Genomic DNA, 15,318 nt, shown 5'->3' on the forward strand with positions numbered 1-15,318 from the left:
GCGGGAGTTTGGTCTCACAGAGTGGCTCTTGTTAGATTTCAGGCTAAATTAAACTCACTACAAAGAACGATGCTTCTCAGTATATTAAGGGTATGTAGAACTGTAGCTACGACTGCACTTCAAGTGATGGCTGGGGCAGTCCCTTTGGATTTGTTCGTGGCTTATCGAGGGCTGTGCTATGGCATTAAGAAGAAAATATCTACTAGACTTGTTGGCATAGAAGTTGACATAAATTCTGATATTAAGAGGGAGAAGAGAAGATGTTTAAATGAGATTGTTAACTTGTGGCAAACAAGATGGGACACTGTATCTACTGGTCGAGTGACAAAGAAATTTATTCCGGATGTTACCTTTTTAAGTGACAGAACAGTTCGAAGTTGGTTTACGCCAAGTTTACAAACATCATTTTTACTAACAGGTCACGGCTCGATGAAAGCGAAATTATTTCAGTTGGGTCTTTCGGATACAGATCTCTGTTTTTGTGGTGAGAGTGAAAGTTGGCACCATATATTATATGTGTGTACAATTTACGATAATGTCAGGGAAATAATCAGGGAAATCATTGCTGAAAATGAGTTAGGTCGGGAAGAGGTGCTTGTATCTAATAGGAGTGCATTTCAATTATTCCAGGATTTTGCAAAGGGAGCCTTTGAACTGAGGAAACGCCTGTTAAACAGTTGAACCAGAATAGTGTGTTGAAAAGAATATTGAAGTGGGTCCAGAATGCCCAAGAGACTATTGGTGATGATGAGGAGGATTTTATTTATTTATTATTTTTTTTTTTTTATTATTTTTTTAATTTATTTATTTATTTATTTTTTTTTTTTTTTATTTATTTTTTATTTATTTTTTTATTATTATTTATTATTATTTTTTTTTATTTTATTTATTTATTTTTTATTATTATTTTATATATATATATATATATATATACACGTGTGTTATTTATTATTATTATTATTATTATTTTTTTTTTTTTTTTTTTTTAAGCTCTGGATTGGGCCCCCAGAGGGTTTTTTTTTTTTTTTTTTTTTTTTTGTTGTCTCATAACCTGAGACCTTATGCGTCCCATCTACTGGAACTGGCCCACCTTCCCGTGGTGTGGACGAGTATCTAGAAGCAGCCTTCCTGGTGATAGCTGCTTCTCGGTAGCTAAGAGGTCAGCATAACACAACAACATAACATGCATTAAACTACACGAACATTGCACTACTACACGCTGGCCTGTTTTGCAGAGTCTGTTCAACGTACAAAGAAACGAGGTGGATTTGAACGGACGTTCTAGGAGCCACCCTACCTATACACACACATAAAAAAAACAAAAAAATAAAAAAAAAACACACACATATCATAAACTAGACAGGCAGTGTTATCTGGTTTATAAGATGCCATTACACCTGCTTTTAGTGAAAACATTTTATTCTTATATACATGATAACCCTACTGGCACCAATTAACAGCTAGATAGTCTTGCTTCAACAGCAAGTTTACATTTACATGGCATAGTTCTGAACTTGGAGTCGACGTTGTTGTAGCGAACTTGCTAAAGGACGGATTTAATAGATTTAGGCTTCATTCGTATTTGTCGGCCAAGTTCGTTTATTATTCTAAATCTCTTCCACAGTGTGTCGCATCGAAGGTTGTTTCTGTGTTTACTTGGTGATTAGGGTACAGGAGGAATTTTGTCTGTGCACACAGCTACCATCGCTACCGAAGTGATATTGTTTGCTATGAATGCCCTGGTTATTAACCTCTGCTGCCTCATGCTTTCGTCTCTCTGTTGAAGACAAACATGCCTCCCTCGTTTAGCACTTAGAATAAACCGTTTCGTAACAAAACATAATTGTGATTAAACTCATAAACTGTATGTTTTGTTGACATACAAATTTAGATTAAATTTATATATATATATTTTTTTTCAATCTTTTTGACTACAGCAAAGAACTTCAGTAATTCAGATAGTTTTAATCAATTGATTTCAATGATATCTACGACAGGGACGAATTTATGTCTAGATTAGGGTTACCAGACGTCCTGGTTTTTAATGTTTTGTCTCGGTTTCCCGAAAGTTTTTTTCCAGGATACACAAAAATCCCAGGTTTTTTGGAATTTTAAATAATGATTTAACCAACAGTTTTTGTCATCACCAATTTCAGTCTCAAACTAGATCTACAAATTACGACTTTATAGAAGGTATTCGCATTTCTAGTGCTCGGAAAATCGCTTATGCACGTAAGTTCATTTATTATTCGTAAGTTCACCAAGAGCTGATTCTAAGAAAATAAGGATGACATTCGAACATTATATTTGCCGTTTCTTCTACCTACATGCAGTTTTAGTGGTGCAGTTTTTAGTGCACCTGCTGTGCCATTCTACAGAGCACCTCCTGCAATCTAAAAGGGGAAATTCCGTGAATAGTCAACGACAGACAATCAGCATTGTAATCTCCATTGATCGTTTTTTTTTTTTGTTTTTTTTTTGCACTCATCAATAAATATAAATTCTGACCCCCCCCCCCCCGGAAAATGGACGAATGGTCCTCACGTGATCTTTAACAACCATAACCAAATGAGCCATCGGTCCCTCCTGACTTACCCTCGAGGTGACCAACCTGGCGATATTGTAGTTTCGCCACTGTGTGATGCTTATGATGTGAACGACCACTTCTAGGTTTATATCTTCCTCGAAACGCATTGCAATATTTAATATAGTTCTACCTCAACAAGGGGACCTTGATACTTTTGTCTTTGATGCACTCTGAAGATTGCAATAAGACTACATGTGTATTGCCATTCTTGTAATAAAGTTCAATTAAAAGTGCTTTATCTTTTAGTTCATAACGGGCGCAAAAGCTGATTACTTTAATTAGAGTGAATAAATAGCTTACCCCCTAGTGATAAGATTCCGAAATAATTCTTTATCGTATAAAACATTTGACATACTAATTACAATGTAAAAAAAAAACTTTCGAGTTATTAATTTTTAAAAGTGCAAAAGATCATTATAACAACTCTCTATATAAATAATAGCTGCAGTATATAGGATAACCAGATTTTCTGGAATAAAAATCGGGACAAAATGCACTCTGAAGAAATAAAATGGAGACATCCAGAACCCATTTATAACAGCCAGAGGATGTAATTTTTACTTCCCTGGCTTTTTTTTTTTTTTTTTTTTTTTTTTATGAGAACCCCAAACACAAGAGGTATTAGAACCTATAGTACTTAGTACCGTGCTTGGGTTGGAGATTGAGAAGACGAAAGAAGATATTTGTTGATATTGGACTTGAACTTCTGTAGATTGTAATTTTCAGGAAATACGTACGAAGGAAGGTTGTTCCAGAAAACGGCAGTTGAATGAATAAATGAGGAAGATGAAAAGTTGGTTCTATGAGTTTGAAGTTGGACAGTAAATGGATGTTGGCTGGTGGCGGCACGTGTTCGGACTGTTTTGAAAGAGAGAGCGGGAATTATAGAAGCCATTTCAGAAGAACAATGCCCATGGAAGTATCTGTAGAAGAGGCATGCAGCAGAAACAGTGCGTCTATGAGAAAGCGAGTGGAGAGACTCTGTTAGAGATGAATCATTAATTAACGTAACTGCCCTCTTCTGAATGGAATCAAGAAGCCTGAGAGAGGTTTTGGGGGCACCACCCCAGATGTGGGAACAATATTTCATGGTAAGGCGGATTTGCGATTTATACAGAGTGAGCAGCTGTTTGGGAGAAAAGTAACGCCGAGAGCGAAAGAGAAAACCAAGTTTTTTAGATGCAGAGGAAGCAATATTTGTAATGTGCTTGTGCCAAGAGAGATTAGAAGTCAGGGTAATCCCCAAAAGAGATATATCATTTTGACTAGAAATCGGAGTGTCACTAAAGATAAGCATAGGAGCAGAAGAATCCTTTTTGCCAGATATTTCACAGAACAGCCAGGGAAGTAAAAATTAATCCTAATATTAAGAAATATAATATTATTTCATAAAAGAGTGCACAAGAGAATCTGTAATTTCGTTTTTGGTTAAAGTAAAATTATGAATAAGTTAACTGTAAGAACAAAAAATCCAAATTAGATACAATTATCGTGTCTTATATAAAGAAACATTAACCATAAGAAAACAATTCAAAATACATTTGATATATTTGTTTTGAGTATATGTACTGTAAAAGGTTTGTGTTCGAATGCCGTCTCGACGGGAAGAACTTTTATTGATTTTTTAGCAACTTGGCCAAGTGAGTCTGTTTTTGGCGAGAGTTGCGTAGATTTAAACTCCAGGAACGCATGTTTTTCGTCCAGCCAAACGCTATTATAACACGCTATTACAACATACTGGCGCCTCATAGCCTTAGTTGCTTTGGCATTTAACACGCACCATCACCATTTCTGAGTACTGCTCTTTGATCAGATTTTTTCTTTTAAAAAGGTCAGGTATTTTCTTAGCGCTGCTAAGGAAATGGGTACCTTTATGGTTAGATATGGTTCTTAAAAAGATCATAATGGGACCATTCGAGTAGCTCTCGCCGGGGAGACAGAATTTATAGTTTCGTTTCTGAAATTTTGCTTCTGCTCTCTTTATTTTAATTGAATTTGTATATTATCATGACTCATATCACCAATACTTACAAATACCATGCATGCAACTTTGTCCCCGAGGATTTGATTGCTAAATTAACAAAATTATACAATTTGATTTTGTACATTTAGCTCTCTGTATTCTTCGTGTATTTAGTTCAGAAAAATAGCTTTACTTCACGTAAACAGAACAAAACAATATCCTCAAAACTTTCTGGTGACACCAGGACATTATATCATCGAAAAAATCCCGGAAAACAGGATGTCTGGTCACCCTAAATGGGTATATTAATTAATATATAACTGAAAATTCTTATCATTCGAGATCTTAATCTTAAGAAGTAATTTTATATAAAAATGAATTTTTTTAAAAGTGATATCTACACCTGAAGACTGTAATAGCAATGTAGGTGGCGCATATTAGAAACCAGTCTTGATTCTCAATGTAGACAGATGCTCGTTCTGTAATTACCAGTCCTACTACAACGAAAATCACAGTATTGGCAAGGTAAGCCAGCATCTCCCAGAATCTAGAACACAAAAGTAAAGATACTCAGCACGTGCATATAAAAAATCTTTAATAATATCGATACAATATTAACAATATTTTAATAGGTTAAGTACAAGTTGTACGGATAACCTTAAAAGTCATCCACAGAGATGATTTTTAAGGCTATAGACTTCCTTAAAATGTGTTTGTAATAGCATGTATTTTCGGTCGGTTTGCCTGTTTACTGAATGAAAAACTGAGTTTACTACAGATAAAGCCATGCAACCCTCACCTGAGACCGACTACCTCCGTTGCGAAAGAAAGCCCATAAAAATTCGAAGCGTCACAGACGGGATTCGAATTTAGGCCTTTTCCAGCTGCGTGGAAAGTGATTATAACCTCTTTGTGAGAACAAATAATGTACAATGTATGAATATACACTTACATGCCTAAAAATAACCTCTATTTACAGGAAAACTAATAACTTATGCTGAAACCAATAGTCGTTATGACAGCCACTAGTCTCCGTGGAACACTCTCCGCCAAATTTTTGTAATTGTCCTCCGATATTTTCTGCCATTCAGTACGGCAACCAGATTAGCTCTGTTTCTTGGGCTGTCTCCTCTTACACGCATTCGATGATCCATTTCATCCCAGAGGGCTCTGTACTGACCAGTGTCTGCTCGTGTAGCACAGTGATATCGTCACCGTCCTCCTCACACCGGGTGGAAAAGGCCTGGGTTCGAATCGCGTCGATTACGCGAGGAACTTCGATGGGCTTTTTTCACTCCGTGGCTGAGTTAGTCGGTCTCAGGCGCAAATAGCAAGGTTTTTCCACAGAAACTGGTTTTTTTTTCGCCCAGAAAAACAGGTAAATCGACCAGAGAACACACGCAATTTACAGACAAAATACATATATGGGTATATATTAGAAATAATGGGTGGCCCTAATATAATAATTTGATTTGTACTGACCAGTGCAATGTTTTGATAGTCACGTCCTCAAAGCAGTCAGAACGCGAGAAGTATGACATGGTGCATTCTACTGATGCAGTTATGGGCCTTCTCCCTGTTCACACAACGTAGGTAACGCATTATTGTCCAGGGCGTCTAGGTAGACCTCAGCATTCATGGTTTTGTCCAACACAACCAATGATTCCAGATCAAACCATGCAAAGCAGCCCTAGACTATCACGCTGTCTCCGCCAAACTTCATTGTCGGGACGATATAATCTGGCATATAGCTTTCTCCGGACATCGGCCATACACAGATACGACCATCAAACAGGTAGACCATGTAACGTGACTCGTCACACCAAAGCACAACTTTCCATTTGTCTGCGATCCAAGCATGGCGGGAATTACACTAAAGCTACACGGCTTCTAGCATTAACAAATATTTGTTAAGTGGGCGGCAATCGAACTAAGCAAACCGTCAGCCATAATTATGAGATCTTCTTTGGACTCAGGGGAGGTCCCAACGGACTGGAGATGTGCCAATGTATCCCCAATTCACAAAGGGGGGGATCGAAGGGTGACACGTGTAATTACAGACCAGTTAGTTTAACTTCTGTTCCGGGTAAAATAATGGAGTCACTGAGCATGTACAGAGAAGAGCATGTACAGAGAAGAGCAACAAGATTGGTGAGGGGAATGAAGGGATCCTCTTACCAAGAGAGGCTTAAATTTTACAAATCGCAGCTACTGGAGACTAGGCACATGCGAGGTGATCAGATCGAGGTGTATAAAGCCTTGAATGGGTTGAGCACTCTGAATTCTGATGGGATTCTTCCACTTGCTCAGATTACGAACCTAAGAGGGTATTAATTAAAATTGAGGAAAGATAGTTGTATAATAGATGTGCGGAAATTTTCCTTTAGCCAGCGGGTGGTTAATTGCTTGAACAAACTTCCATCTGTCGTTGTAGAAGTTGATAGGTTAAATAAATTTAAGGAGGAACTGGACAAACTTTTAAATGGAATGGTTGTGTGAATTTTTTTTTTTTTTTTTTTGGCTGATGATACATAAGCTTATACGCTTGCTTTCTTGCATCACATGCCTCTATTACTATTACTATTATTCTGAGTAATTAGTAGCTTGTTGACAACTGCACGACCATGGTACAGCTTACTGTACTGGTGTTGAAGTGTCTCAATCGTCTTACTGCGCGCATAATTATGTGTGCTGTGACAATGTCGACCGACGTTCCGAATGGACAATTCTTTGCAGGGCTCTCCTGTCATATCAGCTTCGGAGGTTTTCCCTGTCGTCTCATGATGGTTTTGCACCAGCTTGCTTCATTTGCAGATCATATTACTAATCTTCAATTTAGGGATCTTCAGTGCCGTTGAAATTCATGTACAGACCGATCTTATATGGGACCCTCTTATCATTCCGCGCAGAAGTCTGTTAATTCCGTCGATCACGGCATCTTGCATTCATAATCGCATTCATAATTGCATTCATACTACTTTCTTTTCGAAGACATGTCCTCGTGAGTAGCACAGTTGGTAGGATCGCCGTCTTCCCACACGGGGTGGAAAAGACCTGAGTTCGATGATGGGAAGAATTTTTTTTGGTCCTTTTTTCACAACGTGGCTGAATTAGTCGATCTCAGGCGAGGGTAGCATGGATTTTTCTCCCGGAAACTCAGGTTTTTTGTCCAGCCAACAGGAAAAACGACCTCAGAACACGCGCAGTATACATGGAGCAGTATAGCTTTTTGTCGCTGATGCTCCTAAATCCCTACAACAACAACAGCTCGAAGGCATACGAGTATATTTGTAGTTGTGTCTGAGACGTACTGCTTGGTTAGGACGTGAACAACTATTAGAAAAGGGGTCCGGATATTATTGGTAGGGCAGTGTATGTGTAAAAATATTTAATATATAAAATTTAGTATATTTGTATATTATTAATGCTCCAGAGGGGAGGTGAATCTTAATTCTCGATATAGGTTACTTTCTTCTTTCAAGGGCATTTTCAATTCCCATCTACACCTAAAACCCCTAGCACTCTTTCCGTGAGGGGTACATTGTACATCACCCTTTGTGTTCAATAAAGTTATTTATTTATTAGGATAAACATACAGTACTTCGTCAGCTATTTACAACTTTGTTTCCCAAAATAAGATTGGATTATTTCTTGTCGCAAAATTTTTTTTCCGAAACGACAGGAAATCTTGTTTTTCTGCGGAGAAATAAAGAAAGGGGAATAGGCTTACTTTGTGTACAGCATCATCAGTATGATAATAGAATGGCAAGAAAGGAATCAAGCGGCAAAAATTACGAAAAAAAAAAATGTTAATCTTAAACAAAGTAACCAAAACATTACAGCAGTTCCTGCTATGAAGAAGATACTGGAACGGATAATATAACGTTGGCTTGATTGTAGCATTTGTTGCCCAGAATAACTTACCATGTAGCAAATTCGTTAATTATAAGTGAAATGATGTTTTCTATATACGAAACAGCTAAAAAGTAATGGGATGCGCACACCAGATAAACAACTGCAGCCATTAAGAAAATGGCTTAGAAAGAACAAAATGCGACCTGCATAATTGCGAACCTTCAGGGGTATATTAATGTGGACGTGATTTGCTTGCTAACTGATTTAATGCTATTACAATTATTTTCCTCGGCTATAATGGTTCATCTTATTTTACTCAATTATTAAGTTTAGTGGTAGCTGTGGGGTCGTTGAGTTAACAAAAAAATGTTTTAAATGTTTTCAAGGAAAAAATTGTGATTGCAAAATTCGTATTATAAGGCAGTTGCGAAATACTGTATAGTTAAATGGCAGTGTACAGAATTAGCATATATATATTTTTTAAATATTAGTAACAAATAAATTGAAGACAAAGAATTTTTAGTTTTTAGGCACGTTGGCAATATGCGTAATGCGCCTTATTGTCTTCACCCTGTCCGTCCGCATGTAACAACTCGACTCCTATTAGACGGATTTTAATGAAATTTTATGTTTGAGCTTTTTATAAAGATTTGTAGAGCCAACTCAAATTTCATCAAATCGGACCAGTAGAAATCCGTTGCTGAAGAATCCAATATCTGAAGATTAAATGCACAAGGCATAATATGATAAAATTAACTATATAATATCGGTGTAGATACACCATAGTTTACCCATAAATTAAACTACTTATGTAGTGTGAATGACATCGTTTTAATTGTATCTCATATTGTGGCTATCTCCACAACGAGATATCAGGTATTGCACTACTTCGAATAAGTTACGCTTCTCTGGTAGAGAAGACTAATGCATCTTCAAATATTGGATCATTCTGTACACTATTTGGCATCTCTCATATTGTGGAACCACTTCGCAACTGTGATGGCATGTTTGCATTATATGGGTACCTGCCCACCCACCGATAATAGTTTGGAAACGGTGCCGTCTGGGTGGTGGTGGTATCCACTGAGAATAAATAACATTAGTCTTCTCTACTAGAGAAGCGTTACTTATTCGAAGTAGTGCAATACCTGGTATCTCGTTGCGGATGTAGCCACAATATGAGATACAATTAAAACGATGCCTTTCACACTACGTAAAAGTAGTTTAATTTATGGGTAAACTATGGTGTATCTACACCGATATTATATAGTTGCTGAAGAATGGATATTATGCCTGTTACCATGCGCAGAACGGAAATGCTCTCGTTTTGCGCATAAAAGTCGTTTTTTGCTCTTTTTTTGTTATAAATCATAAATTATTACTATTTGCTAACGCGTCTGAAACGTAACGCACTGCGTACATTAACTAATTTGTTTCATTTCAGCTAAGGGTAGTTTTCAAGTTGTTAAATTCAAAATAGAGCTGCTGTACTTTTCTCGTGTTTGAATTCGTGTGATGCTCCAAGGTACGGCAATATTCTTGTAGTTTCTATCGTAGAATCTTCTCTCTCATATATGACGGTCTCCCGCAGTATAAACAGAAAATATATTTGTTTATCTGTATTAATATCGGATGGCGATCTAAGGTGAAAAAAAAAACGTATTTTCTAGATAAATTCCAGTATATGGGGCTGATTTTCACAGGCCTACCCTTTCCCTATTACGGAAACTCCAGTTTTGCAGTTTTTCTAGATGAAGATTCTAGTTTTCGAGAGGGAAACTGTTCAACCTGAGTCTGAAGACCACGCTGTTCAAAAAAAGACCATAACAATTCCTTCTGACTTCACTGGATTCGAACCTTTTCCACACAGTGTGGAAGAATAGTTATCTTAACCACTGCGTTGCAAGCGAGGATTTAACATCGTATACTACGACAATTCAAGAAACTATGATCACTCGATCAACTGCCCTATTTTGGGTTTCCTGAAGCAGCCTTCAATTAAAATCATCAGTCACCTCAGAAGCAATTAATGGCTTCACATAGTGTGGAATGTGGCTACTGAATCCTGATGTAACAGCCCACTAAGCTTATCCCTTCCTGTGCATCTGAAAATATTTACGGTTTAATGGAAATGAATACGTCCAATTCATTGGAACAACCAACCAACAATTCAGCTTACTATATTCAGTAGAATTCATGTCCTTCAATGGTAGCATTGGTCACCATGAATAGAAGACAACCAATGCAAAAGATGAGTTGCCGTAACCACAGTCTTAACAGTGTTATCTTTATAAAAAAATACACTGGTTGTGGCTCCTCTCGAGCATAATGGGTATAACCACCATCTTCCCCACACCGGGTAGAAAAAGCCTGGGTTCGAATCATGTCAGTGACGCGACGAATTTTTATGGATATTTTTTAAGAAACCATGCAACTCTCCCCTCAGATCAACTAACTCAGCCACAGTGGCTGAGATAGTCGGCTTGAGGGTAGAACTGCATTGTTTTTTCTCCTGGAAGCTCAGGTTTTAATCCAAACAATCAGGCAAATCGACCACAGAGTACACGCAATTTACAGGCACAATATACACTGAGTTATCACTGAATTATGACCACCTACCTAATACTTCGTAGGTCCTCCTTTTACCCTCAGTACAGCAACTATACGACGTGGCATTGATTCAACAATGTGTGTAATGCTGTCAGCAATGCAGGTATGGAGGCAATTGGTGTATCCAGACGCCTGATATGCCTTTCCATAGTGTCCCACAAGTGCTCTATGGGATTGATATCGGTGGAGTTCGGAAGCCAATCGATATGCTGGAAGTCAGAACTGTGTTCCTCAACTGTGTTCCTAAATCCTGAACAACAAGTGCCCGATGACTCGGCGCATTGTCATCTTGGAAGACACCATCGCCATTCGGGAACAAGTGTAACATAGCGGGGTGTACACAGTCAGCAAGCAGTTGACGATAGCGGAGACCACTGATACGTTGTTCCACATGCACCAGGAGTCCAAGTTCCTGCAGTGAAACATGCTCCACACCATACAACCGCCTCCATTGGTCTAGCCTGCATTTTTGATACCATGCATGATGGAGCAAGAACCTCATGTTGTTGACGCCAAATCCGTAAACGACCATCCACGATATGGAGTAAATAACGTGACTCATCTGACCAGGGCACCTTCTTCCAGTCTTCTAACGTCCAACTGCATGCTTTTTGTACCAGGCGAGTCATTTAGCATTAGCATTAGTAAAGGCACATGATGCAAGAAAGCAAGCTTATATAGCATCAGCCAAAAAAAAAAAAAAAAAAAAAATCTAATTTCACCTATCCACTCACTCCAAATGTTTGTCTAGTTCTGCCTTGAATCTATTTAAGCTATCAACTTCTACAACGACAGATGGAAGTTTGTTCCAGCAATCAACCACCCGCTGGCTAAAGGCAAATTTCCACACATCTATTCTACAACTGTCTTTCCTCAATTTGAATTTATGCCCTCTAAGGCGATTATTCTGAGCAAGAGGAAGAATCCCATCAGCATTGAGCATGCTCAAACCATTCAAGATTTTATACACCTCAATCAAATCACCTGGCAGGTGCTTAGTCTCCAGACACTTTATTTGCAAACTTAAGCCTTTGTCGTCTGTATTCTTATTCTTTTATCTGTTTACCTGTTTTCTGTATGCACGCACAGTAGTATCGTCACCGACCTCCTCACACCGGGTGGAAAAGGCTCTTTTCACTCCGTGGCTGAGTTAGTCGGTCTCGGGCGTAGATAGCAAGGTTCCCCCCCCACCACAGAAACTGGGGTTTTTTCTTACAGCAAAACAGGCAAATCGACCAGAGAACACACGAAATTTACAGACACAAATATGGATTTATGTAATCAATTACGGGAAACCCTAATATAATAATTTGATTTTTTAAATGTATTTCCCTGTTTTCTGAATAAAAAAAATATATATATGGTCTCATATACACATACAAGTATATGGGACCATACAGCATCAGTAAGAGGGATGCTATGTCGTCGTGTACCCTGTTTTTTTTTTTTTTTTTGTTTCGTGACGTAAGGGAGTATGGCATTCATTTACCGCTTTTTTTATAGTTTGATATACAGCGTAATAAAGTGTTACAATGTAATTTTTAACAGTAAAAGCAGAAATAATTGAATCAAAAAGAAAGTAGGCAGTAGTTCTTAATGCAGATTTTACTTTAATATACCAGATGCGAAAGGTGACAAAGTATTTTTTTTTTTTTTTTTTTTTTTCAATACTTTACAAAGGTGACTAAAAAGGGGGCCGACTTATACGGAAAATGTTATGTATGATTAAGCACAGATTTTGAAGACAAAAAATAAAAATGGGCTAATACGCCGGAATATACGGTAAATGCCTGAAAAGTTTCTCAGAATTGTTTTAGAGTAATATCCAGCAAAACCGCATTCGTACCTGTGGACAAAAGACTCGACTTCGGGGCTTATGCTGTCTTTCTGGGCACTGATGGTCATTCCTAAACACACCAGGGCTAACACACCGGAAACATTCAGGATATCCTCTGCTAGGTAATAGGTTAAATAAGCTGCACTTATAGTTACGGCGATTTCGGTCACCGCATCGTTGTAAATTCGAGAGAGACAGAAAACTGCTAATTTTCCCATTACGTAACCAAGGAAAGGCCCTCCGAGAGTGATCTGGCAGAACGTTAAACAAACTGCTTCGGCTGTAAAAGAAATCATATCGATTAAAAAATCTGCGATAAACAATTATTAAACATCATATAATAATGATTATATGATTATTATAAACATCATTAAACATCATTGTTATAAATCATTTTAAAAAAATTACCTGAGATGCTGGCACCTGGCATAGCTAAATTGATCAGCACATCGTAAGCTACAATAGCGGATCCATCATTCAACAGAGATTCTCCTTCAATCACGGTAGAGAGGATTTTCGACGTGCCTTAAATAACAAATAAATATTAATATATTATAATACCTTCTTCAGTGATTATAGTCTAAGAAGTAAATCTTCTCGAATGTACCACTAAGTCTCGTTGTTGTTATTGTACTAGGGTTTTAGGAGCATCAGCGACTAAGATTATATGCTCCATGTATATTAATAGTCTGTAAAGGATCGAACCAGTTATATTAAAGGAGGCAGCAAAGGAAGTAAGCAAACCTTTTGCCATAATTATGAGAGCTTCCTTGGACACAGGGGAGGTCCCCATGGACTGGAGGTTTGCAAATGTATCACACATTCACAAAGGGGGTTCAAAAGGTGACACAAGTAACTACAGACTTGTTAGTTTAACTTGTGTTCCAGGGAAAATAAAGGAGTCACTGGTTAAAGATGCATTGCGGGATCATCCAGACAAGATTGCAGTAGTAGTTAAGACACAACATGGGTTTGTTAAAGGGATGTCTTGTCTAACCAATTTGATTGGATACTATGATGTGGTCACAAAGGAACTGAATGCCAAAAATAATTTTGATATTATATGGATTTCAGGAAAGCTTTTGATATTGTTGCACATGGAAGACTGCTGTAGAAATTGCAGAAGTATGGCATTAAGGGTAAGTTGCTACAATGAATAAAGGGATAGTTGAGTGGGAGACGACAGCGAGCGGTAATCAATGGACACTGCTCTTCGTGGAGCAGCGGAGTTCTCCAGTGTTCAGTGTTGAGCCCATTATTGTTTTGTATATTTATCAATGATATTGATGAAGATATATCAGGTTTAATGTCCAAGTTTGCAGATGATACAAAGGTTGGCAGGGTTGTTAACGACAGTAAAGACAGCATGCTACTCCAACTGGATCTAGATAAGTTGGGCAAATGGGTTGAGAAGTGGCAACTGAAGTATTGACAAATGCAAAGTACTGCATATGGGTAGCAATAACCGAAGAGAAACGTACCAACTGTGTGGTACTACACTCAGGGAAGTGAAAAGCGAAAAAGACCTGGGGATAATTGTGCAGTCAAATATGAAGTTCGCTGAGCAGTGCAGACGGGAGCCAGGGCAGGTCATGGTGTCTTGTCAATGATATATAGGAATTTTGCTAGCAGGGACAGGGAGATGATTATCCTGTTATACAAGGCCACACCTAGAATACTGTGTCTCTGGAGGTCTCATTTTAGGAAGGATGCAGAGTTGCTAGAATGAGTACAAAGAAGGGCGACAAGATTGGTGAGGGGAACAATGGGGGTTCTCTTGCCAAGAAAGGCTTAAGTTCTGCCAATTGCAGCGCCTGGAGAGTAGGCACCTGTGAGTTGATCTGATTGAGGTGTATAAGGCCTTGAATGGGTTGAGCAAGCTGAATGCTGATGGGATTCTTGCTCAGATTAAGAACCTGAGGGGGCACAGTTTCAAGTTGAGGAAAGACAGTTGTAGAATAGATGTGCGGAAATTTGCCTCTGGCCAGCGGGTAGTTTGGTGGAATAGACTTCCATCCTTTTTTTGTGGAAGTTGATAGCCTAAATAAATTTAAGGCTGAGCTGGACAGGCATTTGGAACGAATGGGGAGGGGTGAAATGGGAAGAATTTTTTTTTTTTTTTTTTTTGGCTGATGCTGCATAAACCTTCTTTCTTGCATCGTATGCCTCTACTAATGCTAATGCTAAATTGCGTGTGTTCTGAAGTCGATTTTCTGTTTGCCGGACAAAAAACCCCAGTTTCCGGGAGGGAAAACTATTCTAACCTTGCCTGAAACCGACTAAGTCAGGCACGTTGTGAAAAAAGCCATAAAAGTTCCTCATGTCTTTGTGTCTTTGGCGGGATTCGAACTCAGGTTTTTTACACCCGGTGTGGAGAAGACGGTGATTATATCAGTTGTGCTACCCACGAGGGCAAATCTGAAGGGCAGTCTCAACTTCTCTGGATAGTAGAGAGGATCATAATAA

The 15,318-nt window shown here is 38.2% G+C and overlaps 1 protein-coding gene across 1 annotated transcript in view; it reads right to left on the reverse strand.

The window, feature by feature from the left end:
• LOC150084882 (sperm-specific sodium:proton exchanger-like) overlaps nucleotides 1-15,318 on the reverse strand; it is a 64,279-nt gene that overhangs the window by 35,357 nt on the left and 13,604 nt on the right. The window contains exons 4-6 of the mRNA XM_090376378.1: nucleotides 13,261-13,377; nucleotides 12,862-13,132; nucleotides 4,954-5,097 (exon numbers count right to left, since the gene is read on the reverse strand). Of these exons, the coding sequence (XP_090232504.1) occupies nucleotides 4,954-5,097; nucleotides 12,862-13,132; nucleotides 13,261-13,377 (532 nt within the window). The remainder of the gene's footprint in view (nucleotides 1-4,953; nucleotides 5,098-12,861; nucleotides 13,133-13,260; nucleotides 13,378-15,318) is intronic.

The sequence above is a fragment of the Mastigoproctus giganteus genome, chromosome 6, assembly GCF_048544385.1.
Source record: "Mastigoproctus giganteus isolate SK-2022 chromosome 6, ASM4854438v1, whole genome shotgun sequence".
Taxonomy (NCBI): Eukaryota; Metazoa; Arthropoda; class Arachnida; order Uropygi; family Thelyphonidae; genus Mastigoproctus; species Mastigoproctus giganteus.